Below are 25,812 nucleotides of genomic sequence, written 5' to 3'. Positions count from 1 at the left end.
GACAGAAAATTCTCATTTCCACTGGTCTCCTGCAGACCTTTCTCGGATTGACTCTGCTTCGAACTGCATCTGCAAGGGAGAGAAGAACGGAGCTCACCATGGCCTCAGAGAGTGGAGCTACTCTGTGGGGCCTTCTCATCACCTTTATTTTTCTCTGTGAGTGAAACAAATATTTCCTCATTCTAAAGGGCAAAAGGATGCAGATTCTTAGATGTCACTGAGAGTTTAAAATCTCTTAGATAGATAGAGGAATGAAGATCTCTCTCTCTCTCTCTCTCTGAGCTACTGCACCCATTTGTTTCCCTCCAGTCTCCTGCTGTGAATCCCAAGTGGTTCAGAGCCCCGAGTGGCTGGTTACTGGCAAAGGGGAGGTCACCACCATGTCCTGCTCTTTCACCAGCACTTATCAAACCTTCTACTGGTACCAGCAATGCTCTAGGCAAGGGCCAGCAAATCTGTTGACCGCAAGCTCTAATGACAATTTCACTGTGGGGCGGTTCATAGGCGAGCGCCTGGAAAATGGGAAACACAGCTCTCTGCACATCACTGATTCCCAGCTGGGGGACTCAGGCAGCTACCTCTGTATGGTGGATGCACAGTGACACAGGCAGAGCTGGGCTCAGGGCAAAACCCCTCAGTCTCTGAGAGACAGCTTAGGGGAGGAGATGCAGGGACATATTCCCAGGTGTTGCGAAGCAACATAACTCCATGGAAGTCGATCACAGAATCATAGAAATGTAGAACTGGAAGGGACACTGATCAGTCGTAGAGTCCAATCCCATGCACTGAAGAAGGAGTAAGAATTATCGAGACCAGGGCTTCTCAAACCTGGTCCATGGCTTGTTAAGGGTAAGTCCCTGACACGCTGCAAGATGCTTTGTTTACCTGAGCATCTGCAGGTACGGCAGCTCGCAGCTCCCAGTGACCAGGGTTCACAGTTTCCAGCCAATGGGAGGTGCAGGAAGTGGTGGCCTGCACCGCGCCGCTTCCCACAGCTCCCATTGGCCAGAAACGGTGCACCGCAGCCACTGGGAGCTGCGAGCTGCCCTGCCTGCAGATGCTCAGGTAAACAAAGCATCTTGCAGCGTGCCAGGGGCTTACCCTGAACAAGCCATGGACCAGGTTTGAGAAGCCCTGGTCTAGGTGATATTTCTTTAGTTTGTTTATGTGAAACAGTATCAAAAGTCTTACTAATGTTGAGAAATATCCCATCTACAGCTTCCCCCCATCCACAAAACTTGTTATTCTGTCAAAGAAGGATACTACCTTGGTTTGACATGATTTTTTCTTGGCAAATCCATGTTGACTGTTATTTATTACCTTATTTTCATCTCGGAGGTTACAAATAGATTGACTGATTTTTTGCTCCATTATCTTTCCAGATACTGAAATTAAGCCTACTGGTTTATAATTCCCCACGTTTTCCATATTGCTCTTTTTATAGCTAGGTACTATATTTGCCCTTCTCCAGTTCTCTGGTATCTGTCCTGTCCTCCCTAAGTTATCAAAGATAAATCGCTAATGGATTCAGCCAGTTCCTTCAGTATTCTAGGATGTATTTCATTAGGCCCTGCTGTCTTGAAGACACTTAACTTGTCTAAGTAATTCTTAATTTTTTCTTTTCCTGTTTTAGCTCAGATCCTGCCCCATTTATACTGATGTTCACTATGTTAGCTGCCTGATTACTTAACTTTTTTTTTTTGGGTGGGGGGGGGGGGGTGGAAACTGAAACAAAAAGGGCATTGAACAATTCAGCCATTGCTGCATTTTCTGTTTTTGTCTTTCCATCCTTAGTGAGTAATGAGTCTATCCTGTCCTTGGTCTTTCTCTCTGTTCTTATGTATTTGTCAAATACTGCCTTGATATCCTTTACGATCCTATCTAGTTTAATCTCATTTTGTGCCTTGGCCTTTCTAATTTAGTCCCTACATGCTTGTGGGTTTTTAAAAGTATTTGTCTTTTGTAATTTAATCTAGTTTCTGCTTTTTGCCTGATTTTTTTTTTGACTTTCAGGTCATTGAAGACCTCCTGGTTAAGCCAAGGTGGCCTCTTACCACAATTCCTAACTTTCCTATTGGTTGGGATAATTTGCTTTTGTGCCCCTATTAATATCTCTCTAAAAAACTGAAAACTCTCCTGCTCTGTTTCGCCCCATAGACTTGCTTGCCAGAGGCTCTTACTTACCAATTGTCTATGTTTTCAAGGGCTTAGATCTCAGCTTTCCTAACTTGGCAGTGGTCTATTGGAGTCAATGGAGCCATGCCCCCAGCTTATGTAAATCGGCCAAGATCCACAGGAGAAAATGGATGGTGCAGCTGTGCCTGGTTCCGTATCATTTCCATGATAAAAACTGGAATTCCCCTGTATCAAAGAATTTCTCCCCCGCCTTTCTCTAACCGGACAGCAGATGGCGCTAGAAGGCTCACCCTCCTCCCCTGCAGACTCTGGTTAATTCCCACAGCCTGAGGTCCGGGCTGTCCTCACTGTCCCCAGCCCAGCCCAGTTCACAGAGCTGCCGTTCCTCCCCGGGGCACACAATGAAACAGCAGCCTCTATAGGCGGGGAATCCTTCCCCCTGAGAAGGCTAAAACCTGAAAGGACAGAAAATTCTCGTTTCCACTGGTCTCCTGCAGACCCTCCTTGGACTGATTCTGCTTCGGTATCTGCATCTGCAAGGGAGAGAAGAAACGGAGCTCACCATGGCCTCAGAGAGTGGAGCTGCTTTGTGGAGCCTTCTCCTCACCGTTGTTTTTCTGTGTGAGTGAAACAAATATTTTGTAGTTCTAAAGAGCAAAAAGATGCAGAATCTTGGAAGTCAGTGAGGGACAAGATCTCTTAGCCTTTCTTCATGGCTCTGTCAGTAGGGATCTATCTATCGATCTATCTATCCATCCATCCCCATATACCGCCTCTATCTATCTATCCATCCATCTATCCATCTATCTATCGATCTATCTAAAGAGCTACTGCACAAGTCAGGAGAGAGGGGTCTGCCAATGGGCCATAATTCAGCATCTGATCTATTTGAACAGTAATATTGCGTTGGAGTTATTTGTTAGCATTTCTTGTCCTGCTTTTTAAGATTCGGGAAGAGAACAGAAAGAAATATAGAGATGTAGATGGAAAGATCTATATCTATCTGTATTGATATATAGACATGTAGAAATAGATACTGGGCATGGAACAATAGAATGATGGATGTAGGCTTCAGAGGGAAGGCTAGATAGTTAGATCCATAGATATACAGACAACGTAATACTCTCATATTCTTTATTTTACCTGCTCTTATTTTGTTTCCCTGCAGTCTCCCTCTGTGAAGCCCAAGTGGTTCAAAGCCCCGAGTGGCTGGTTGCAGGGGAAGGGGAGGTCTCCACACTGTCCTGCTCTTTCACCAGCGCTTACCAAGCCTTCCAGTGGTACCAGCAGCTGCCTGGGCAAGGGCCGACTCACCTGCTGACCGTGAGCTCTAATGACAATGTCACTGTGGGGCGGTTCATAGGCGAGCGCCTGGAAAGTGGGAAACGCAGCTCTCTGCACATCACCGACTCCCATCTGGGGGACTCAGGCAGCTACCTCTGCGCGGTGGATGCACAGTGACACAGGCAGAGCTGGGCTCAGGGCAAAAACCCTCAGCCTCTGACAGGCAGTTTAAGGGAGGAGATGCAGGGGCAGTTCCCCAGGTGGTTTAAAGCAAAGTAATTCCATGGCAGCCAAAGGGACAGATCCTGACCTGTTATAAATGAAAACAGCTCTAGTGGAATCAATGGGACCATATAGTGAGGACCAGGGGACTGGAACCCAGGCCTCCAGATTATGGGACAGCTGTGTGAAGATCAGCATACATCCGGAGTCACTCCACATGTGTTCATTGTATTGACTAGATTACAAGAAATCCGAGACACGAATTCATTTTTTTTTCTTTTCTTCCCACGGGGTACTTTCTCAAGGAAAGTTCATTTCTAAACATAATCAGTGGGAAACCACCTTCCCTTAAGGGAGCCGAATGCAAAATATCTCTGGCTTCAAAGCTATAAGGTCATCCACGTTTCATTAGCAACAAGAAACAAACAACACTACCCCCCCCCCCCCCAGCCCATGAAAGCCAGAACAAAGTTCTCTGCTCCCCCGTATCCCTGTGCAGTTCAGACAAGAACCCGGGAGGGGATTCTCCAGAACTGAGACCACTTTCTGGTTGGTCTATAAATACAGTTTTTTCTCTCCACTTCCTCCGTCAAGCCTCACCCCAACCCCTCCAGTCCCGGACCCTGCGAGACTTTTTAGCAGCTCAGCGCAAAGGCAGCTACCAACCAAGCACAGAGCGGTTTGGTGCTTGACACCAAAAGTCACAATTTAATTCGGAGCGGAAGCAGCGTTCCCGGATTCCTTCAGCCCTCAGAAGACAGAGGCCGGCTTCCCTCTGCGAGAAGAGCTTAATTAATTTCTTTTAACATTGCTGGGGGCGGGGGGTGCCCGAGTGGAGAGAAAACGGAGCTGCTCCTCTTGCAGAAGCGTAGAGACACCGAATCTTCATTGGGAGGATGCTTAAAACCCTGGCCTCCATGACTGCGCTGCTCCTTGTTTCCAGTGAGTCAGATTCCCACGTGGCATTTCTGGGCATTATTCCCCCCGTATTTATTAATTTTCACCTGTGTCCAGGTGTCCTTCTCGGCGACACTTCACGCTGCTGCTTCTGCTGCTGCCAGTTTCCCTGTCTGTGTCTGGGGGATTTTTCATGCTCTGGTTTTATTTTATTCCCAGGCGGAGCGGTGGACGGGAAGGTTTCTCAGCCTGCTGCGCTGCTTTTCCTGGCGGGGGGCAGGGCTGAGCTCCCCTGTAACCACAAGTGTCGCTGGCTACGAGAGAATTTGTTGGTACTCTCAGCGCCCCGGAGCTGCCCCTCGAGCTGTGATCTCTGGCTACAAGTCCGCGGAGACATCGGAGCGGTTTGAACTGTCCATTGACCCCTCCGGCCGGTCCGCCCCGCTGCGCATCACCGAGGTGGCGGTGGAGGACTCGGGGGTGTATTACTGCGCCGTGAGAGGCACAGCGAGAGGAAATGCAGGGCGAGCTGAACAAAAACCTCCCCGAGTCTGCGGGCTTGTCTACACTGCCAAGTTTTGTCACAAAAACTGCCTTTTGGCAGCACAATAGCGAGAGCGTACACACTGCCCTGCAACGGGACTTTGTCGAAAAAAAAAAACACTCAATTTTGGTGACAATAAACTTCCACCCCTGCGAGGGCTTCTCTACACTACCAAGTTTTGTCGATGTCATCATGAAAAAATCGACAAAAGCAAAGGCACCAAAGCGTGTCTAGATTTCCTCCCTCTGTCGACAGATCATGTCCACATTTGGGGCACCATTGGGGCTGTGGAGTGAAAAGGGATGTGCGGGCGTGCGTGGGGGGGCAGGGGGGAGAGGGAGCGTTGGCAAAGACTTGTGCCCGTGCTGCAGTGGAGGTCGACCACGGACCTGCTCAGTCTACAGCTGGATCAAAGACTTGAGCGTCAGGGCCCCACCCTCCATCACTTGTATCATCTGCTCTGTTGCTTGCCTAGCAAACGCTGCATTCTCTTTTCTGTCCTGACTGTCGGCTTCCCAGCACTCTTTGCGTTCCCTAGTCTGTCTCTCATCATGCTGCAGCACCTCTATGAACTTGTCTTCTTTGCTGCATCTCAGATTCTTCCTGATCTTCCGAAGCCGGTGGGCAGGGGTGGGCGGTGTGTTCCTCAAGGACTCAGCTGCTGTGGACAATGCGCAGATGAGGGACTGTTACATTCCAGCGAACGACTGAAACAATCCATTGCAACTGACATACTACACTGATTATGGTGAGAGATTGTGCCACACACTCTCAAAGAAACTGAGGAACCACCTGATCAACATCCTCTACAGCAAGCAGGAGAAGATCAAGAATGAGCTCTCAAACCTGGAGACTCTCATACAAAACCAGCCTTCCACACAAACTTCCACGTGGCTGGACTTTACAAAATCTAGGCAAACCATGTACAATGCACACTTTACTTCCCTACACAGGAAAAAGGGCAGTCAACGATCTAAACTCCTACATGCCACAAGGGGCTACAACAGTGGTACCTTTAATTCACCCAACAATATTGTTAATCTATCCAACCACACACTTAGTCCAACAGAAGAGTCTGTCCTATCTCGGGGACTCCCTTTTTGCCCCACCACCACCACGCACATGATACAGTTCTGCGGTGATCTGGAATCCTACTTTCTCCATCTCCAACTCAAGGAATATTTTCAACACACCACTGAACAGCGCACTGGTCCACAGGAACCCTCCTACCAACACCACAAGAAGAAAAATTCCGCGTGGATTCCTCCTGATGGTTGAAATGACAGACTGGACTTCTACAGAGGTTCTTAAGGTCAGGCTTGACAAAGCCCTGTCTGGGATGATTTAGTTGGGGATTAATCCTGCTTTGAGCAGGGGGTTGGACTAGATGACCTCCTGAGGTACCTTCCAACCCTGATATTCTATGATTCTATGATACATAGAGAGCTTCTGCAGATGTGCACAGGCTGAAATTGTGAACAAACAGCATCACTTGTCCCATAACCTCAGCCGTAAAGAATGCAATGCCATCCACAGCCTCAGAAACAACTCTGACATTAAAATCAAAGGGACTGACAAAGGAGGTGCTGTAGTGATCATGAACAGGTGGGATTATGAACAAGAGGCTGCCAGGCAACTTTCCAACACCACATTCTACAGGCCACTATCCTCCGATCCTACTGAGGTGGGGCCTTTGGGAAAGGGGTGGAGTGGGGGCAGGGCTGTGGTGGAGCAGGGGCTGGAGCATCATGCAGCTGCATAGGGCACCAGGAAATTTCGTCCCCCAAATTTTCTGGTGCCCTACACAGCTGTGTACTTTGCATGTGGGTTGGGACGGCGCAGCAAAGAAGACATGTTCAGAGAGATGCAGCAGCATGATGAGAGACAGACCAGGGAATGCAAAGAGTGCTGGGAAGCCAAAAGTCAGGTGTCAGGGTTCCCTCCCCACTCTGAACTCTGGGGTACAGATGTGGGGACCCGCATGAAGGACACCCTAAATTTATATTCCACCAGCTTAGGTTAAAAACTTCCCCAAGGCACAAATTCCTTTCCTTGGATGGTTTTGCTGCCACCACCAAGTGATTTAAACAAATATTCAGGGAGGGGCCATTTGCAGCCATATTTCCTCCCCCTCCCCCCCCCAAAAATATTCCCCAACCCTTTCACCAGCTTTCCTGGGGAGACTTGAGAATAATATACCAACCTGTAGGTTAACAAAGTGAGCACAGACCAAATTCCTGGGTTTTAGGACACTAAAAATCAATCAGATTCTTAAAAGAAGAACTGCATTATAAAGAAAAAGTAAAAGCATCACACCTGCAAAATCAGGATGGAAGGTAAATTTACAGGGTAATAAAAGATTTAAAACACAGAGGACTCCCCTCTGGACTTAACTTTACAGTTACAAAAAACAGGAATAAAACTCCCTCTTAGCACAGGGAAAATTCACAAGCTAAAACAAAAGATAATCTAAAGCATTTCCTTGTTATTACTTACAATTTCTGTAATTGTATATGTATCATCTCAGTAGAAGCTGGACTACTTGCTTGGTCTCTCTCTTTGTCTCAAGGGAGAACACACAGAAAGCACAAACAAAAACCTTCCATGCCCCTCTCCCCCAGATTTGAAAGTATCTTCTTTCCTCATTGGTCCTTCTGGTCAGGTGCCAATTAGGTTATTTGAGCTTCTTAACCACTTACAGGTAAAGAAGGGATTTTATGCTACCCTTAGCTGTATGTTTATGACATCAGGACAGAAAAGAAAACACAGCATTTGCTAGGGAAGCAACTCAGCGAATGATACAAGTGATAGAGGGTCAGGCCGGGATGCTCAAGTCTTTAATCCAGCTGCAGACTGAGCAGGTCCGTGGTCGACCTCCACTGCAGCATGTGCACATGCACAAGTCTTTGCCAACCCACACGCCAGCACATCCCTTTTCACTCCACAGCCCTCCTGGGTTTCCCCGTCGCTCCACCCCCTCTCACAGCTTGGACCATGATCGCTGGAGCTACACACACTTGGGAGTTTTTACCCTTTTTAACAATAAATAAAGGCTAAGGATTTTAATGGTACCGCGTTTTTATTCTGTGTTCTACAAAAGCCGATAGCAATCAATCCACTCTCGGGAGCAGGCTTCTAAAGCATTTTGTTGCATGGATCTTGGGCCCCAAAACTGTACATGGATGCACCAGGGAGGCAACTCCAAAGCAGACATGTGTTAATGCCCCTCATTGTCAAAGTGGTTCCTCAAAGCCTCTCCGATGTTCATAGCAGCCACCTGGGCTCCTCCGACAGCCCTAGCATCTGGCTGCTCAAAGTGTGCAGCCAAGCACTCTGCCTCCGTGCTCCACACCTGAGCAAACCTTTCACCCTTAGAGTAACACAGATTATGCAAAGTGCAGTCCACAGCTATGACCACGGAAATATTATCCTCGGTAAGGTCTAGCCTGCCATTGAGACACCTTCAGCGAGCTTTCAAACAGCCAAAGGCACATTCGACTACCATGCGGCACTGTTGTTACAATGCTCCTTGCTGCCGTCCAGGTGTCCTGTGTAAGGTTTCATGAGCCAGGGCTGTAAGGGGTAAGGTGGGACTCCCAGGATTACGATGGGCATTTCCACATCCCCCACTGTGATCTTGTGGTCTGGAAAGAAAGTCCCTGCCTGCAGCTTTCTGTACAGACCAATGTTCCTGAAGATGCGTGCGTCATGCACCTTTCCAGACCAGCCTTCACTGATGTCTGTGAAACGCCCAAGGTGATCCACAAACACCTGCAACACCATGGAGAAGTATCCCTTCCTATTGATGTACTCTGAGGCAAGGTGGTCTGGGGCTAAAATTGGAATGTATGTGACATCAATCGGCCTGCCACAGTTAGGGAAACCCATCTCTGGAAAGCCATCCACTATTTCATGCACGTTTCCCAGAGTCACGGTCCTCCATAGCAGGATATGATTTGTTGCCCTGTACACTTGAAGTAATACAGCCCCAACAGTGGACTTTCCCACTCCAAATTGATTTGCAACTGACTGGTAGCAGTTTGAATTCGCCAGCTTCCACACAGCTATTGCAACACGCTTCTCTACTGAAAGGGCAGCTCTCAGTCTGGTGTCCTTGCACTGCAGGTCGGGGAACAGCTCAGCGCATAGCTCCAGGAAGGTTGCTTTCTGCATCCTAAAGTTCAGTACCCACTGGTCTTCATCCCACACCTGCATGACAATGCAATCCCACCAATCAGTGCTTGTTTCCCTAGCCCAAAAAGCGATGGTCTACCGTATGCAGTTGCTCTGTGAATGCCAAAAGCACTGATAAGTTGCTGCCATCCATATCGCACTCGGGTGCCTGTGAGTTGTCCTCTGTCATTAACTTAATGAGTAACTGCTGCCATGCACCATGTCCTTATGGCAGTTGACAGCGCATAGGGAGAGAAGCGCGGGATCCAGCCTCTCTCACTGCAGATGCTGGCGTGCACTAGAAAGACTTGTGACAGTTGGATAAATGGTGCGAAAGGAAGCTGGAATCCCTTGGAGGGCTGGGACACAAAGCAGTGCATGATGGGACATTTTGCACGTCTCAGGATGTGCCGTTCTCCATTTCTGCCTTACCACAACACCTAGGGGCAGATGGTGTCACCAGGCGCTGTGGGATACATATGCACAGTGCGTTGCTCATACTGCGGACAATGGTGCCCCGAATGTGGACATGATCTGTTGACAGAGGGAGCAAATGTAGACATGCTTTGGCGCCTTTGCTTTTGTTGATTTTTTCATGTCAACATTAGTTTCATCGACAAAACTTGGTAGTGTAGAGAATCCCTGGGAGTCCTGGGCAGGGAGCTCACACAGACAATCCATTTACAACCTGGGATCCTCAAAGGGGCTGGAGAATCGACCCAGGGAACCCCAGGGAGAAATAAGTGCCCAACTCCCTTAGGCTCTTTTGAAATTCTCAGCTTTTAAAAACACCATGGAGAAGTTCATGACTGTATCCAAAGTCTCAGACACTTAGAACCCTAATTGCTATTGTCTTCCAATGAAATGTCTAGAGAAGAGCAACAAAAAGTGATTAAAGGTCTAGAAAATATGACCTATGAGAGAAGATTGAAAAAAAAGGGGGGGGGTTGCTGTTTAGTTTGAAAAACAGAAGGCTGAGAGGGGACATGATAATGGTTTTCAAGTACCTAAAAGGTTGTTACAAGGAGGAGGGAGAAAAATTGTTCTCCTTAACCTCTGAGGCTAGGACAAGGAGCAATGGGCTTAAATTGCAGCAAGGGAGGTTTAGGTTGGACATTAGGAAAAACTTCCTAACTGTCAGGGTGGTTAAGCACTGGAATAAATTTCCCAGGGAGGTTGTGGAATCTGCATCATTGGAGATTTCTGAGAGCAGGTTAGACAAACACCTGTCAGGGATGGTCTAGATAATGCTTAGTCTTGCCATGAGTGGAGGGCACTGGACTAGATGATCTCTTGAGGTCCCTTCCAGTCCCACAATTTTATGATTCTATGAAGGGTCAGATTTGCAAAGGTATTTAGGGACCTAAAGATACAGAGAGGCACCTGGAGCTAGATTTGCGGAGGTACTTAGGTGCCCAGAGAACCAGCAGATGCCTGGAAGGATTTTCAAAAGCTCCCAGGTCCCATTGGCTTCCCTGGAAGTTAGGGGCTAGCTGCATTTGGAAATCCCATGAGGCATCCACGTCTGAGTCTTGAGGTTCCCAAATACTGTTTTGACCAGAGCATCTGGTCAAAGTCTGGGGCCCTGTGGATGTACCTGTTGGGAGGAGAAATTAGTCTCACAGGGTTAGCAGGGGCCTTCTAGTCTAAACCCCTGCCCAGGTGCAGGATTTGCAGGCTTGGTAAGAACATAAGAATGGCCAGACTAGGTCAGAACAAAGGTCCATCTAGCCCAGTATCCTGTCTTCTGACAGTGGCCAATGCCAGGTGCCCCAAGGGAATGAACAGAACAGGTAATCATCAAGTGATCGATTCCCTGTCGCCCATTCCCAGCTTCTGGCAAACAGAGGCTAGGGACACCATCCCTGCCCATCCTGGTTAATAGCCATTGATGGACCTATCCTCCATGAATTTATCTATTTCTTTTTTGAACCCTGTTATAGTCTTGGCCTTCACAACATCCTCTGGCAAAGAGTTCCATGGGTTGACTGTGCATTGTGTGAAGAAAGACTTCCTTTTGTTTGTTTTAAACCTGCTGCCTATTAATTTCAGTTCTTGTGTTATGAGAAGGAGTAAATAGCACTTCCTCATCTACTTTCTCTACACCAGTCATGATTTTATAGACCTCTATCATATCCCCCTTAGTCATCTCTTTTCCAAGCTGAAAAGTCCAATACTCATTGGAACCCCACTCCCAACTTGGGCAGATTCTATTAGACTTTGTTTTAGGTGTGATCCCCTGTAAACATTTCTTACAACTACCTTAAGTGAAGGACAGTTTCACACATCAATTTGAACAAGGTTTTTACTCAGGGCCTAACAAGGTTTCACACAGTTTACAATGACATCTTTAAAAATTTGGTCCAAAGTCTCTTTGGAAAATGGTACTTTAATCCTTTAAGTCACTTTTGCAACTTGAACCCCAAATCTCCAAGAGTGTAGTTCCACCTTCAGTGATGTAATTCCAGAGTAGCTCTGGAACTGCATGAGTGACTCTGGAGCTAGTACACTGATGTGAGTGAGGGACCAGTTTCACCCCTTTATTCTGTTTATGGCTCTCAAAAAGGGCCTTTAAGAATAACACAAGAGTGACCCTCTTCTATCCAGCCCCACCACCCACCCAACCAAAATTCTTCTTCTGCTATTATATTATTATTAATCATTACCAACTTCCCTACAACAAATGAATACGAAACAAACAGAAAGTAAATTAATACAATCAAAAACTCTAACCCTCCAAGCAGAACGTTCACACTTAACATGGCAAAAGCCAGAGACTCCCCGAAGCCCGCTAAGGACTTTGCTGCTGCTATCAATAACGTGTGGAAGGCATTCCCATACTACGCTGGTGAGCAGAAACAAGATAAACCCCTAAAATACAGAGATAGAATTCTTTTTAAAAGACATGTTATAGGAGGATAAATGCCTATTGCTTAAGAAATTGAATTTTAAAAAAACATAATTCCCAATGAAATATATTAGCCCATTTTATAGCAACCACAAAGAAACTCTTGGAAAAGATCTTCTGAAATAATTACAGTAATAAGAAAAGGAGGACTTGTGGCACCTTAGAGACTAACAGATTTATTTGAGCATAAGCTTTCGTGAGCTACATGCATCCGATGAAGTGAGCTGTAGCTCACGAAAGCTTATGCTCAAATAAATTGGTTAGTCTCTAAGGTGCCACAAGTCCTCCTGTTCTTTTTGCGGATACAGACTAACAGGGCTGCTCCTCTGAAATCTGTAATTACAGGAATGCAATTTTTCAGCTCCCCTGTATCTGTCTCTGCAGTTCACCGAGTTGCCCGGCAGAGGGCACTGCGAAACCAGCAGGAATGTCCCCTGTATAGACATGATGACACACGGAGCTATTTCACCCCCCTGGCTCTTCATTCGTGAGGCCACCTGCCTCCTCGCAGGGGCGGCGAGGAAATCCTGAAGGCAACTACGACCAAACAGAAAGGGGGGAGGGGTAAATTGGCAGCGGGAGGCGCTCACCACCCCAGCTCCCGCGGAAGCACGGCTTCCCTACTTTTAAATCTCCGGCCCTCAGGAGAGCCAGCGTTGGTTTGCAGCTGCAAGAAAAGGAGAAAGCGGACAACTCGTGGGAGTGGTCAGAGAGGAGCGAGGAAGCTCCCGGCAGAGGAGGAGCAGAGACCCCGAGAGGATGTTAACAATCCAGTTCTCTCTGGTTGTGATGGCTTTAGTATTCAGTGAGTCGGATTTCCTATTTCTGAATGTTTCTCCCCCTGATCTCTTGTCCTCTAAATATACAAAATTGCCAGTTAAAATAATTTCGCTCTTTTTTCTCTGTCTACCCACTCCTCTCTATTTCCACTATCCAGCCATCCATGCAGTCTTCCTTCCCATGGCAGCATATCTCTCGCTCAATCTCTCCTTCGCTCTCTCTCTCCTTTTACGGCCCTAAATCCCCTACATTCAGTGAGCGTCTGAAATTTTTAAAATTCGCCTGACTTGGATCTACGCACGATGCGCAGGAATCCCTTGGGTGGCTTTGAAAAAATCTCAGCTGTCACATCCTTCACGCCAACGAGGATTTATTTTTTCCCCTCCAGAAGGGGCCACTGGAGTGTCGGTGATGCAGACGCAAGGCCCCATGACCGTGTCCGAGGGGGAAGGTTTGCGCCTCAATTGTAGCTATGATGATGCCGCAGTGTATGCTGTCTTCTGGTACGTGCAGTTCCCCAGCCAGCCCCCCCGGCTCCTCCTGAGGGACCCGGGAAGCGAGGACTCGGATGAAGGGATTAGAAAAGGGTTCGATGCCACCCACGAGAAAAAGCACAAATCCTTCCATCTGTGGAAACCGGCCAGCGACGTGAGCAACTCCGCGACCTATTACTGCGCCGCGAGCGACACAGTGACTCGGACCAGCAGGGAGATGAGCAAAAACCGCGCAGGGTCTGTGCGGAGCAGCGGGAAGGAGGGCACCGGGGTCTGGGGGGGGGGGGGGGGGAAGGGAGGAATGGTGCAACCACAGAACTTGGATCAGATCTCTCTGGTCACCGGCTAGCTCTGGGCTTCACCGGCTTGATCCAGTCCAGGGCGTCACCTTTTTTAGACATTATACGGAATAGCATGAAACAAAATTACCATTACCCCGATACAGTCTGTCAAACAAACACACACACACTCCACAGAGGAGGCAGACAGCAACGTCGGCACTAAGGTTGCTGGTGGAGCTGGTTTATCGGCCGAGTCACCAGCAAATCTCATTCCGCGTGAACAGCTCCCCGCCGTCTGGCACGCGCTGGAAGTAAACGGGGGAGCGATTTCGTTGTTCGGCCGGGTTGCACCGCGGAGGCGGGAGTTAACCCGTGTCCCTGCTGGCGGTTACCAAGCCCAGGGCGAGGGGGAGAAAGGGAGGAGCCGGGGGTCACAGACAAGGCATCGTGGCCTGTGGTTTGCGGTCCCCCGCGCTGTCTGGGTTGCCGCCCGCTGAAAGGAAAGGCCGGATATTCTCTCTCTGGCTTTCCCGGGGGCTGGAGGCAGAGCAGAAGGGCAGCGCCCCCCCCCCCCCACACACACACAGAGCTGTAGCTGCTTCCGCAGGCCAGCGTGGCTTTCGACACCTCGGCCACATGGCTGACAGGATGGTGGCTGCGAGCCCGGGGTTAGAGGCGGTGCTGCTGGTGGTTGTTTTCAGTGAATAAAATTCGATGTCCCCATCTCTGCCTCCATCTCAGCATGTTACGCCTCCCTCTACCCCACACCCCCATCTGAACGCGTCACCCCATCTTCTAGCCCACGCCCCCTCCATCCAACCGCGACATACCCTGTCTCCTCTACCCCACCCCCTCCACTTCACCATGTCACCCCCTCTACCCCACCCTCGAGCTCACCCTGACACCCTCCTCCTCTACCCCACCCTGCATCTCACCAGATACGCACCCTCTCTATCATACACTCCGTCCGCTTGTCCTCTCTTTCAGTCCAGCCGCACCTCTCTCTCCTTTCCCCCTGCATTCTCCCCCCGCCCTTCGAAACTCCCGGGGCAGTCACTGGATGGGGGCTGGCGAAAGGCGATTTACTCCTAGGGTCCGCCGGAAGTTTCACGCCCACTGAATCAATTCTCTTGCTGGCTTTCGCTCCTAGTGGCCACGGGCAGGGCCGAGATCCAGCAACCGGGCTCCACACAAGCTTTGGAGGGAGCCGAGCTGAATCTCACCTGTTCCCACCCCGCCATCAAGGCGACTGACAGCACAGTCTGGTACCGGCAGCTCCCGAACCCGGGACCCGAGTTTGTAGTTAGCTGATACAAGGAAACCACGAAGACCCCCGAGCCGGCGGGAGCCCCGCACATCTCCGCCGACAGAGAGTGTCCAGCACCCTGGCCCTGCGCCGTGTGAGGCTGGGAGACGCTGCGGTGTATTTCTGTGCTCGGGACAGCCAGGGGCTGCGCCCCTTCACTAAATATCTCACTCCCCGGTGTGGGTGTGTTTGGGTGGTGTGAGCCGAAGGTGGGGTAGGCTTCAGTAGATGCCGAGGAGAGGGGTGACCGGGGGAACAAAATGAGAGAAATAAACCCTTTAGGGCGAAATTTACAAAAACGTCTCTGTGCGCCGAACTATTTAATTAGGCGCACAGAGACCTTTATAGATTTGGCCCTAATTGTTTTATTGATTTCTTTTTTCCGTCTTGCTTCCCACCCCCCAGCCTTGGAAGCACACTCACATTCCTCTCCCACCACACACACAGCTCCAGAGGGGGAAGCTTCTTGTCCGGAACCAGCCCCTGGCTCTCACCCTGTGTCTCCCAGAGCGCAGGAATCCACCGCTGCGTCTGCCAGCCGCGCCCTGCGCAGGGCGAAGGTGCTGGATTTTCTCTCTGCGGGAGTGAGCAAGGCTCCCTCTGGGTCGCTGCTGTTAACGATCCCCTGGTATCCGGAGACTATAAACTGGGGCCTTCGGTTCGGGAGCTGCCGGTGCCAGACTAGAGCTTCAGTGGTGACGGAACCGAGAGAGCAGGGGAGGTTCAGTTCGGCTCCCTCCAAGGCTTCTGCGAAAACCCACTGCCGGATCTCGGCTCTGCCCCGGGCGCCAAGGAGAAACAACGCAGCAGAGAATTAATTTAGTGGGCCGTGAAGCTTTTAAGCGTTTTATTAATGGGTTAACTTCCTGTCGCCAACCCCCACCCTTTCCTTGTGACTGCCAGGTGTGCTTAAAAGAGCTAAGAAGGGAGAATTCAGAAGGGGGGAGGGAGAGAGACTGGAAAACGTGTAATCTTACTGGGAACAAAAATCTGCCCAACCGCTGAGCCCAGCATTGGTGCCATGGTCACAGGGGAATCTCGGTGTCTCTGTTCCTCCCCAGGGTCAGCCCCTGGTGTCTCTGCCTTGCCCCTGTGGAAATGCCATTTTTCTATAGCTACCAGCTGCAGTGTTATCCGGAGCTTGCTTACCCGAGTGGTGAGGGCTAAATAACAGGCAGTGACGCTTCTGCTGGAGCTGGAGGTGCGAGTGACTGGGAGGGGTCCGGTAACAGCATAACCCCCCCCCCCCCGCGCCCAGCCCCAGCCTGTCTCTCTTTGCACTGCGTCTGGCAGGAGGCGGGGGCAGGAGAACCCGACTTCAAGAAAAGCCAGGCGAAGCAGCAGAGACCAAGGGATGTCATTATGTCTGTGTAGGGACCATTTTTGCTCGTACTGCAGCGGCTCCTGGCGGGAGACGGCCCGAGCTCCCAGCAGGTGAAACCAGAAAACTGTCTCTGTTAACATTCCCCAAGAGAGTCCGCCTCTGCAGAATTCATTGGCCACTTGCACAAGGCAGGAGTTCTTTGTGCAGTGAAATCTTACCAATTCATTCCGAATTCGCGCCACGTGGTGGGAAATTATTAAATCACATTCTGCTTTACTAGCCAATGGGTGTGCAAATCGTCTTTTCCAGTAACCTGTGTGGCCACCCCACAGTTACAAGACAAGGATGGTGACATAGATCGATAATATCTGTTTACCCCCATATAGCGCCTCCATCTATCCATCCCCATCCACTGCATCTATCTATCTATCTATCTATCTATCTATCTATCTATCTATCTATCTATCTATCTATCTATCTATCTATCTATCTGCTTACAGGTGTCTTGAAAGGGTTTATTTACTTCCATGGCTTTATCCTTTCCTTTATCGTTCTTCTTCATTCTCTCCGAAAGGGACTGTCTTAGAAGTTTTCCAAAGTACCCCATCACTAGTCGTCTGTGCACGTAGGCGACTGGTAAGAGTCTAAGAAAATCCTCTTCGGAGAGAAATCTGAAGCACAGTAAAAGGTTAAACAAACAAAGGTTGGCACAAACAAACCCCAAAACCTGATCTTTCTGCAGCTGCAAGGACAATATCTTGAAAGACCGATAACTAGACAGTACAACACTGTCTTTTTCTTGCTTCGGGGCCCACAGATATTACCGGAAAACCCTCCAATTTAATGCCTAATTAATTAATTAATCAATCAATCCCATTCTGCTCTAATAATCTCCCACAATTTAGCGGGAATTCAGGGTAAATTAGTACTTCATTGGGAGTACCTGACAACACCCACTTTTTGCAAATCATCCGTGTATGCTGCAGAGACGAACTCTCTTGGGAAAGAGTGTGTGTATATGTGTGTGTGTGTGTGTGTGTGTGTGAGAGAGAGAGAGAGAGAGAGAGAGAGAGAGAGAGAGAGGTTTTGTGTTGAACACTTCTACAGTTTCCCGGTCGAGGGCGCTGCAGGCCAAGCAGGAGCGATCCGTGTAGACACGCGGACCCATGGATCTATTTCACAGCTTTTTCATGCTGTCTAGCACCCATGTCATCCCTCTGAGCCCGCCCCTGGCAGACACAGGACAGTTGCCAAGCAGAGACACTGAGAGAGAGGTTTATGTGATTGGCACCAGGAGTGACCCATCCCAACATCCAGCAGCATCATCATTGCATGCGTTTCTCTCCCTTGGGTTTGCAGCTGTAGGAAAAAAGGACCGAGCTTCTGTCCCCGTGACTGTCTTCGGGGCTGGAGAGAGAGACAAGGGGCTGATCCTTGCAGAAGAGCAGAGACACCCAGAGTTTTCGGAGGATGGGAAAAATCTGGGGATCACCGGTTGTGCTGCTTCTTGTTTTGAGTAAGATCTCGTGTTCCCAATATCCATCCACCTAACCCGATACATCCCTGTCCCGCTCTCTCCCCTGCTGCATTCTCTCGTCCTAGCTGTTTTAAACAGGCATGGCAGTCCCAGGAAGGATGGGGTTCGGGGAGAGGCAATTTACCCCTAATGTTCCTTAGACATTTAATACCCACGAACTTAATTTCCTGTCTGGTTTTCTTTCCCAGGTGCCCCGGGCAGAGCCGAGATCCGGCAGCCGGTCTCAGCAGAAGCTTTGGAGGGAGCTGAACTGAACCTCACCTGCTCTCACCCCTCAGCCAGCAGTGATAATATAGCCTGGTACCGGCAGTTTCCAAACCGAGGACCCGAATTTATAGTGACTGGATTCAGGGAAACCGCTCAGAGCCCCGACCCAGAGGGAACTTTGCACATCTCCAAGGATAAAGAAAACAGCACCTTCGCCCTGCGCAGGCTGAGGCTGGCAGACGCAGCGGTGTATTACTGTGCTCGGAGAGACACAGTGGGACAGCCAGGGGCGGCCCCGTACAATAAATCCCCTACTCCAGGGCTGGGTGCAAGTGTGTGTCCGTGGGGAGGGAGACAAGAGAGAGGAGAAGGGCAAACTAAGAAGCCAGAAAGGAGGAAGAGAACATTTAAGCGGGGTGGGTTCCAAAGAAGTCGAGAGACATGAAGTTCAGCGGTATTTGGGCGCCTAAGTCCCCCAGGCTCCTTGGGAAATCCGAATCTAGGGCCTGCGCCAGAAACAGCTTAAGGCAAAGGACAGACTCATATTGACGTCAATGTATTTTGGGGGACGCTGGGAGTTTCCCTGTTATATGGAACCTTCATTGGTTTATTCTACCCAGTTATCTATTCATCCTTCCCCATATATACCCATCCATCCTGCCCCATACATACCCATCTATCTATGCATCCGCCCCATACATACCCATCCTTCCTTCTCCATACATACCGATCTATCTATCCATCCGCCCCATACATACCCATCTATTTAGCCATCCTTCTCAATATATTCCCATCCATCCTGCCCCATATATACCCATCCATCCTGCCCCGTACATACCCACCTATCTATGCATCCGTCCCCATACATATCCATCCATCCTTCTCCATATATACTCATCTATCTATCCATCCATCCATCATCATTTTTATAATGTCCCCCAGCACCCTGGTATATTAGCAACTAAATCCTGTAGGCAAACCATGTAAAATAGCCTCGTCTGTTAAAATAAGGTACTACTAATCTCTCCTTCCTTACGACACCCTACAGGGATTGGCTGCTCCGTAAATGTGAGAAAGTTGGATGTTTTGGTAGACTTGTACGAGAACCCAATTCAGGAAAAAAGATGAAGCAGGTTTAAAGGCGAAACCAGGAAAGTAACCACCATAGGCCCAGGGACTTCGATGTTTGTGTGATGGGGGGTTGATAGACGGACCCACAGACAGATAAACCTTGACTCTAATTGCATTTGTGAAGTGACCACAGATATTGCTGGGGAAAGTGTAACAAATCAGATTCTGCAAAACAACCCCCGCCCCCATGTAGCGAGTATTCGGTCAAAAGTAACAGGATTTCAGGTCACCGCCTGGCAACGCCCGCCTCTTGCACTTGATCGTGAACTCTGCCGCGGGGATGAACTCTCCGGGCACGTGACAGTACCGGCCGCTTTCTCTCTGTGTCGCACCAGGGCCCGTTTGGTCGCCAGAGGGCGCCGCATGGAAGCCAAATCGTCCGTACAAAGCAGCCTCGAGAAGGTCTCTTTCAGCGCGCGGCTTTTCATCAAATCCACGTTGTCCTGTCCCCGCCGGAGCCCGCCCCCTGACAGACGCAGTGAGCCGTCTTGGAGCCCCAGGTGAAGGGCAGATGCAGAGAACAGCGGAGGGACACGCGGGGGGGGGGGGGGCTGGTTTATGGGGCAGGCCCCAAGGGTCACGCACAGCTCGAGTTCCAACAGTGGCATCTCTGCGGGTTGTTCGGGGCCCCCACTCCCCCCACTCCGTCTCTCTTTGGCTTGTGGCTGCGGGGAAAGGGCGGAGCCTCCCCCCGCTGACTCCCACAGGGCTCAGACAGAGAGAAGGGGCTGGGACGCAGCTATTCCGCGGTGAAGATGGGAACGATCCCGGGCTCAGGGATCGTGCTGATTTTTGTTCTGAGTGAGGTTCCCGTTTCCCCACCTCTCTCTCTTTCTCCATTTCTCTCTTTCTCTGCCTAGCTCCATCTGCCCCAACACACACCCCGACTTTCTCTCTCTCACTCTGACCTGACCATACACCCTTCGCCTCTGTGTTCCCTCATCCTCTCTCCCTAGCTCTTGTAACACCCGTGACAGTCACAAGAACAGGGTGAGCGCAGGGGACAGGGAATGAACCCACAGAGCCCCGAAAACGCTTCATGTCCGCTAACTTAATTCTCTTTCTGGTTTCCTCTCCTAGTGGCGCCGGGAAGAGCCGACATCCAGCAGCCGGGCTTCGCAGAAGGTTTGGAGGGAGCGGAACTGAACCTCACCTGCTCTCACCCCTCAGTCACGGCGAGTGAATACATATTTTGGTACCGGCAGTTCCTGAACAGAGGACCCGAATTTATAGTTTCTGGATTCCGGGGAACCATTGATAGCCCCGACCCCGAGGGAGCCTTGCACATCTCTGGGGACAGAAAGTCCAGCACGCTGGCCCTACGCAGAGCGAGGCTGGCAGACGCAGCGGTGTACCACTGTGCTCTGAGAGACACACTGTGACAACCAGCGGCTGCCCCTGTACGATAAATATCGTATTTGGGACAGTGTGTGTAGGCGGGCGGGGGGTGGGGGTGGGGGAATGTGGGATGTGGGATGTGCTTCCATGTGGAGGAGGGGAGAGGGACGAGCAGGGAAGAGTAGAGTTCACTAAAATATTTGGGGCAAAATTTACCAAGGTATCTGCGCACCTAACTATTTGCCTAGGCGACTAGTTGAGATTTGAAACTTTGGAAAAGGTCTAAGAAAAATCCTCTTCGGAGAGAAATCAGAAGCCCAATATAAAGCATGGCCCAAAGAAACCAGAAAACCCTTCTCACTCCAGCTGCAAGGACAATATCTTGAAAGCTCGATAGCTAGACAGTAAAACACCGTCCTTGCACCTGGCCACAAATATTACTGGGGAAAATAATTTATTGTCTAATTCGTTAGCAAATCCCATTTTGCTTGAATAATCTCCCACGATTTAGCGGGAATTCAGCGTAAATAAGTAAGTCACTGGGGCCGCCTGATAACACCCGCCTTTTGCAAGTCATCCATGTATGCGACCTATGGAGCTATTTCACCCCTTGGGTTTTTCATGCAGACTCTCCTGTCGGACACAATGAGGCATTCTGCAGCTTGGCAGCTCAGCTGAAGGGCAGTTGGCAAAGAGGGGAGGGTGGGGTTTATGTGGTTGGCACCAGGAGTGACCTATCCCAAAATCCAGCACCAGCATCACTGCATGCGTCTCTCTCCCTCTCTCTCCTGGGTTTGCAGCTGTAGGAAAAAAGGACAGAGCCTCTGTCCCAGTGACTGTCTTCGGGGCTGGAGAGAGAGACAAGGGGCTGATCCCTGCAGAAGAGCACAGGCACCCAGATTTTGGGGAGGATGGAAAAAATCTGGGGATCAGCGACTGTGCTGCTTCTTGTTTTGAGTAAGATTTCGTGTTTCCGACATCCATCCATCTAACCCGATACACCCCTGTCCCGCCCCCTTCCCTGCTGCATTCTCTCTTCCGACTACTAGATCCTTTCATGGATTGAGAACGGATTAAAAGACAGGGAACAAAGGGTAGGAATAAATGGCAAATTTTCAGAATGCAGAGGGGTAACTAGTGGTGTTCCTCAAGGGTCAGTCCTAGGACCAATCCTATTCAACTTATTCATAAATGATCTGGAGAAAGGGGTAAACAGTGAGGTGGCAAAGTTTGCAGATGATACTAAACTGCTCAGGATACTTAAGACCAAAGCAGACTGTGAAGAACTTCAAAAAGATCTCACAAAACTAAGTGATTGGGCAACAAAATGGCAAATGAAATTTAATGTGGATAAATATAAAGTAATGCACACTGGAAAAAATAACCCCAGCTCTACATACAATGCGATGGGGGTTAATTTAGCTACAACTAATCAGGAGAAAGATCTTGGAGTCATCATGGATAGTTCTCTGAAGGCGTCCAAGCAGTGCTCAGTGGCAGTCAAAAAAGCAAACGGGATGTTAGGAATCATTAAGAAAGGGATAGAGAATAAGATGGAGAATATCTTATTGTCCTTACATAAATCCATGGCACACCCACATCTTGAATACTGTGCACAGTGTGGTCCCCTCATCTCAAAAAAGATAGATTGGCATTAGAAAAGGTTCCGAAAAGGGCAACTAAAATGATTAGGGGTGTGGAACTGGTCCCATATGAGGAGAGATTAAAGAGGCTAGGACTTTTCAGCTTGGAAAAGAGGAGACTAAGGGGGGATACGATAGAGGTCTATAAAATCATGAGTGGTGTGGAGAAAGTGAATAAGGAAAAGTTATTTACTTGTTCCCATAATATAAGAACTAGGGGCCACCAAATGAAATTAATGGGTAGCAGGTTTAAAACAAATAAAAGGAAGTTCTTCTTCACTCAGCGCACTGTCAATCTGTGGAACTCCTTGCCTGAGGAGGTTGTGAAGGGTAGGACTATAACAGGGTTTAAAAGAGAACTGGATAAATTCATGGAGGTGAAGTCCAGTAATGGCTATTAGCCAGGATGGGTAAGGACTGGTGTCCCTAGCTTCTGTTTTGTCAGAGGGTGGAGATGGATTCATAGATTCATAGAATATCAGACTTGGACGGGACCTCAGGAGGTCATCTAGTCCAACCCCCTGATGGCAGGAGAGAGATCACTGATCATTACCTGTTAGGTTCATTTCCTCTAGGGCACCTGGCACTGGCCACTGTCAGTAGACGGGATACTGGGCTGGATGGACCATTGGTCTGACCCAGTATGGCCATTCTTACGTTCTTATTTACTAGCTGTTTTAAACAGGCATGGCAGTCCCAGGAAGGATGGGGTTCAGGGAGATGGAATTTACCCCTAAAGTTGCTTAGAAATTTAATACCCAATGACTTAATTCTCTGTCTCTTTTTCTTTCCCAGTCTCCCAGCGCAGAGCTAAAATCCAGCAGCCGGTCTCAGCAGAAGCTCTGGAGGGAGCCAAACTGAACCTCACCTGCTCTCACCCCTCAGCCAGCCGTGATAATATATTCTGGTACCAGCAGTTTCCGAACCGAGGACCCGAATTAATAGTGACTGGATTCAGTGAAACCGCTCAGAGCCCTGACCCAGAGGGAACCTTGCACATCTCCAAGGATAAAGAAAACAGCACCTTCGCCCTGTGCAGGCTGAGGCTGGCAGACGCAGCGGTGTATTACTGTGCTCAGAGAGGCACAGTGGGACAGCCAGGGGCGGTCTCCATACAATAGGCCCCATCTATACTGGCAAGTTTCCCTGCAGTAAAGCAGCTCTGAGCGCTGTAACTCCCGAGGTGTACACACTGCCAAGCCACTTAGTGGGCGGAAACTGCACAGTTGTAGCGCTCTAAAAAAAATCTCGACGAGAGGCGTCGAGCTTTCTGCGCCTGGGCTATAGCGCTGCGGGGCCAGTGTAGACACCGTGGCGATGACAGCGCTGCGATTGGCCTCCAGGAGGTGTCCCACAATGCCTGTTCCCACCTCTCTGGTCATCGGTTTGAACTCTACTGCTCTGCCCTCAGGTGACCAACCGTCAGCCCCGTACCATACATTCCTTGGCAAATTTGAAAGTCCCCTTCCTGTTTGCTCAGTGATGCGTGCAGTGGTCTCAGCACATCTTTCCAGGTGGCCAAGCCTGATACACACACCAGGCGATCCCCGGCTTGGAGCAATGCCGAGCTGCTAGTCCTCATCGGCATTTGGGGAGAGGAGGCTGTCCAGACCCAGCTGCACTCCAGCCGTCGGAATTATGCCATCTACGGACAGATTTCATGATGCATGACAGAAAGGGGCCATGACCGGGACACATTTCAGTGCAGGGTCAAAGGGAAGTAGCTGCAAAATGCCTACCACGAGATGCACGAGGCAAACCTCCACTCCAGTGCTGTGCCCACGAGTTGCCGGTTCTACAAAAAGCTGGACGCGATACTCGGTGGCAACCTCACCTCCACTGTGAAGTCCCCCGTGGATACTTCGTTGGTTTGCGTGCCAGTCGAGAGTGGACCGAGCCAGGAGGAGGCAATCTTTGAAGAGGGGGAGGGAGACCCAGAGGCAGAGGATAGCTCGGAGACCAGAGATGCATGCAGACAGGAGCTCTTTTCTACCCCAGAGGAGCCTAGTCAGTCACAGCAGTCGGATCTTGGTGAAGCGCAAACAGGAGAGGAGGTCCCTGGTAAGTGGATCTGATTTTGGGAATTGGTGAAGCGAACTGTTGCTGGCAGGAGGGTTGCAGAAAGCCGGCTTGTCTCCCAGCTCATGCCTAGTTTGAGCGGCAGAACAGGATGTTGATACACTCCCTCACTTCACGGGAATCTCCCTTAGAGATCTCCAGGAAACTCTCATGGAGATACCAGGCAATCCGCTCCCGCAGGTTCCTTGGCAGAGCTGTTTTGTTTCTTGCCCCATTAAAGGTAACTTTCCCGTGCCACTGTGCTGTCACTGGGGGCGGGCGGGGGACCATTGCTGCACACAGGCTAGCCACATAGGGGCCAGGGAAGAAGCCACAGGCTTGGAGAAGACCCTCTCTTGATTCCCTGCTCACCCTCAGCAGCATTATCTTCCATAATGACCACCTTCTGTTGAAAGTGTGGGGACAGGAATGATTATCAGGCCCACCCTACAGTGCTGGCTCTCCCCAAGTGTCCAAGAGCCATGTGCCCAGTGTACAGCAGGGTCTGGGAACAGTGATTTACCCTGCCCCTGCAGCTACTCACCATTTTGGGGGTCTTGTGGCTCATGTGTACTTGCCTGGGGTCAGCGAGTGAGTGACAGGTGTGTGAGTACTGGCTCTGTTTTAAAGCACTGAATCACTGTTGTCTGTGTTGCAAACAATACTGCTTCTGTAAAATGTCGCATTAAACTTCACAGAGATGACCTTGGGAGCACAGCCGCCCTCTTTGTTATCAGTGGCAGAACGGTTGGGAAGAATTAGGAAGTGTCCAAGAAGAACTAAGGACGACTTTCTGCATGAGTTTATGATGCACTCCACCACTGAGAAAAAGGAACTGAAGGAGTGGCGGGACAGCGCGAAGAGGGAACGAAAGGAGAACATGGCACACCAGAAAGAAGCCACGGAGGAGCTCTTAACAGTTATGGAGCACCAAGCGGACACGCTCCAGGCGATACCAGCTCTTCAAACAGAGCAGCTCCACGCCCGCCCTCCCCTGCAGCCGGTGTCACAAAACTCTTTCCTGTGCACCCCCCACCCCACCCACACCACCAACACACTCTTATCAACCTCCTGGCTCCACTCTCTACCCACAGCATTCCACTCCTCCCTCCTCACAGTCCAGCCCCGTGGACTCCCACTGCACTCAGCACCCATCCCTCTGCAGTTTGGCCCTGCTGAAGTACAGCACCTGCTGCATCGTACTCCGAAGGAGAAGGCTAGGTATGATCCCTGGACATACATAACTCTGTAGCTGTCCCGGGACACCTTCTCCTCTTGAGACCTTCCCTTCCCCAATCCCCCCTCCCACTCCCAGCTGATGAATGTTTTCATTTGACTCTCTCCTTCTATTGTTGTCTTTTAATGAAAGAATTGTGTTTGTTTGAAAGCAATCTTTATTCTATTAACTGAAAGCACCAGAGATCTCTGCAAAGCAACATACAGTTATGTTAAGGTCCCTTCTTGCATCATGTGCCCCAATCACTGCCTAGCATTACAAGCACTGCAATCCCTAGCATAGCAACAAATATTACTGGCTTTCAGCTTCAAA

General features: G+C 49.8%; 2 long non-coding RNA genes and 2 gene segments (V, D, J or C); all 4 read left to right on the top strand.

The window, feature by feature from the left end:
- Positions 1-2,699: 2,699 nt before the first annotated feature.
- Positions 2,700-3,597, top strand: LOC142068719 (T cell receptor alpha variable 27-like). The segment is given in 2 exon segments: positions 2,700-2,757; positions 3,305-3,597. Coding segments are annotated over 2 exon segments (351 nt in total).
- A 14,017-nt stretch (positions 3,598-17,614) lies between these two features.
- Positions 17,615-20,386, top strand: LOC142068868 (uncharacterized). Its single transcript, XR_012664790.1, has 3 exons — positions 17,615-17,865; positions 18,075-19,724; positions 20,305-20,386. It is a non-coding gene; the product is annotated as an uncharacterized LOC142068868 (long non-coding RNA).
- Positions 20,387-22,611: 2,225 nt separating this feature from the next.
- Positions 22,612-23,326, top strand: LOC142068718 (T cell receptor alpha variable 4-like). The segment is given in 2 exon segments: positions 22,612-22,615; positions 23,001-23,326. Coding segments are annotated over 2 exon segments (330 nt in total).
- Positions 23,327-23,365: 39 nt separating this feature from the next.
- Positions 23,366-25,650, top strand: LOC142068772 (uncharacterized). Its single transcript, XR_012664647.1, has 2 exons — positions 23,366-24,266; positions 24,962-25,650. It is a non-coding gene; the product is annotated as an uncharacterized LOC142068772 (long non-coding RNA).
- Positions 25,651-25,812: the final 162 nt, after the last annotated feature.

Source organism: Caretta caretta, chromosome 13 (assembly GCF_965140235.1).
Source record: "Caretta caretta isolate rCarCar2 chromosome 13, rCarCar1.hap1, whole genome shotgun sequence".
In the NCBI taxonomy this organism is placed as follows: Eukaryota; Metazoa; Chordata; order Testudines; family Cheloniidae; genus Caretta; species Caretta caretta.
This window is presented reverse-complemented; position numbering and strand designations above follow the sequence as displayed.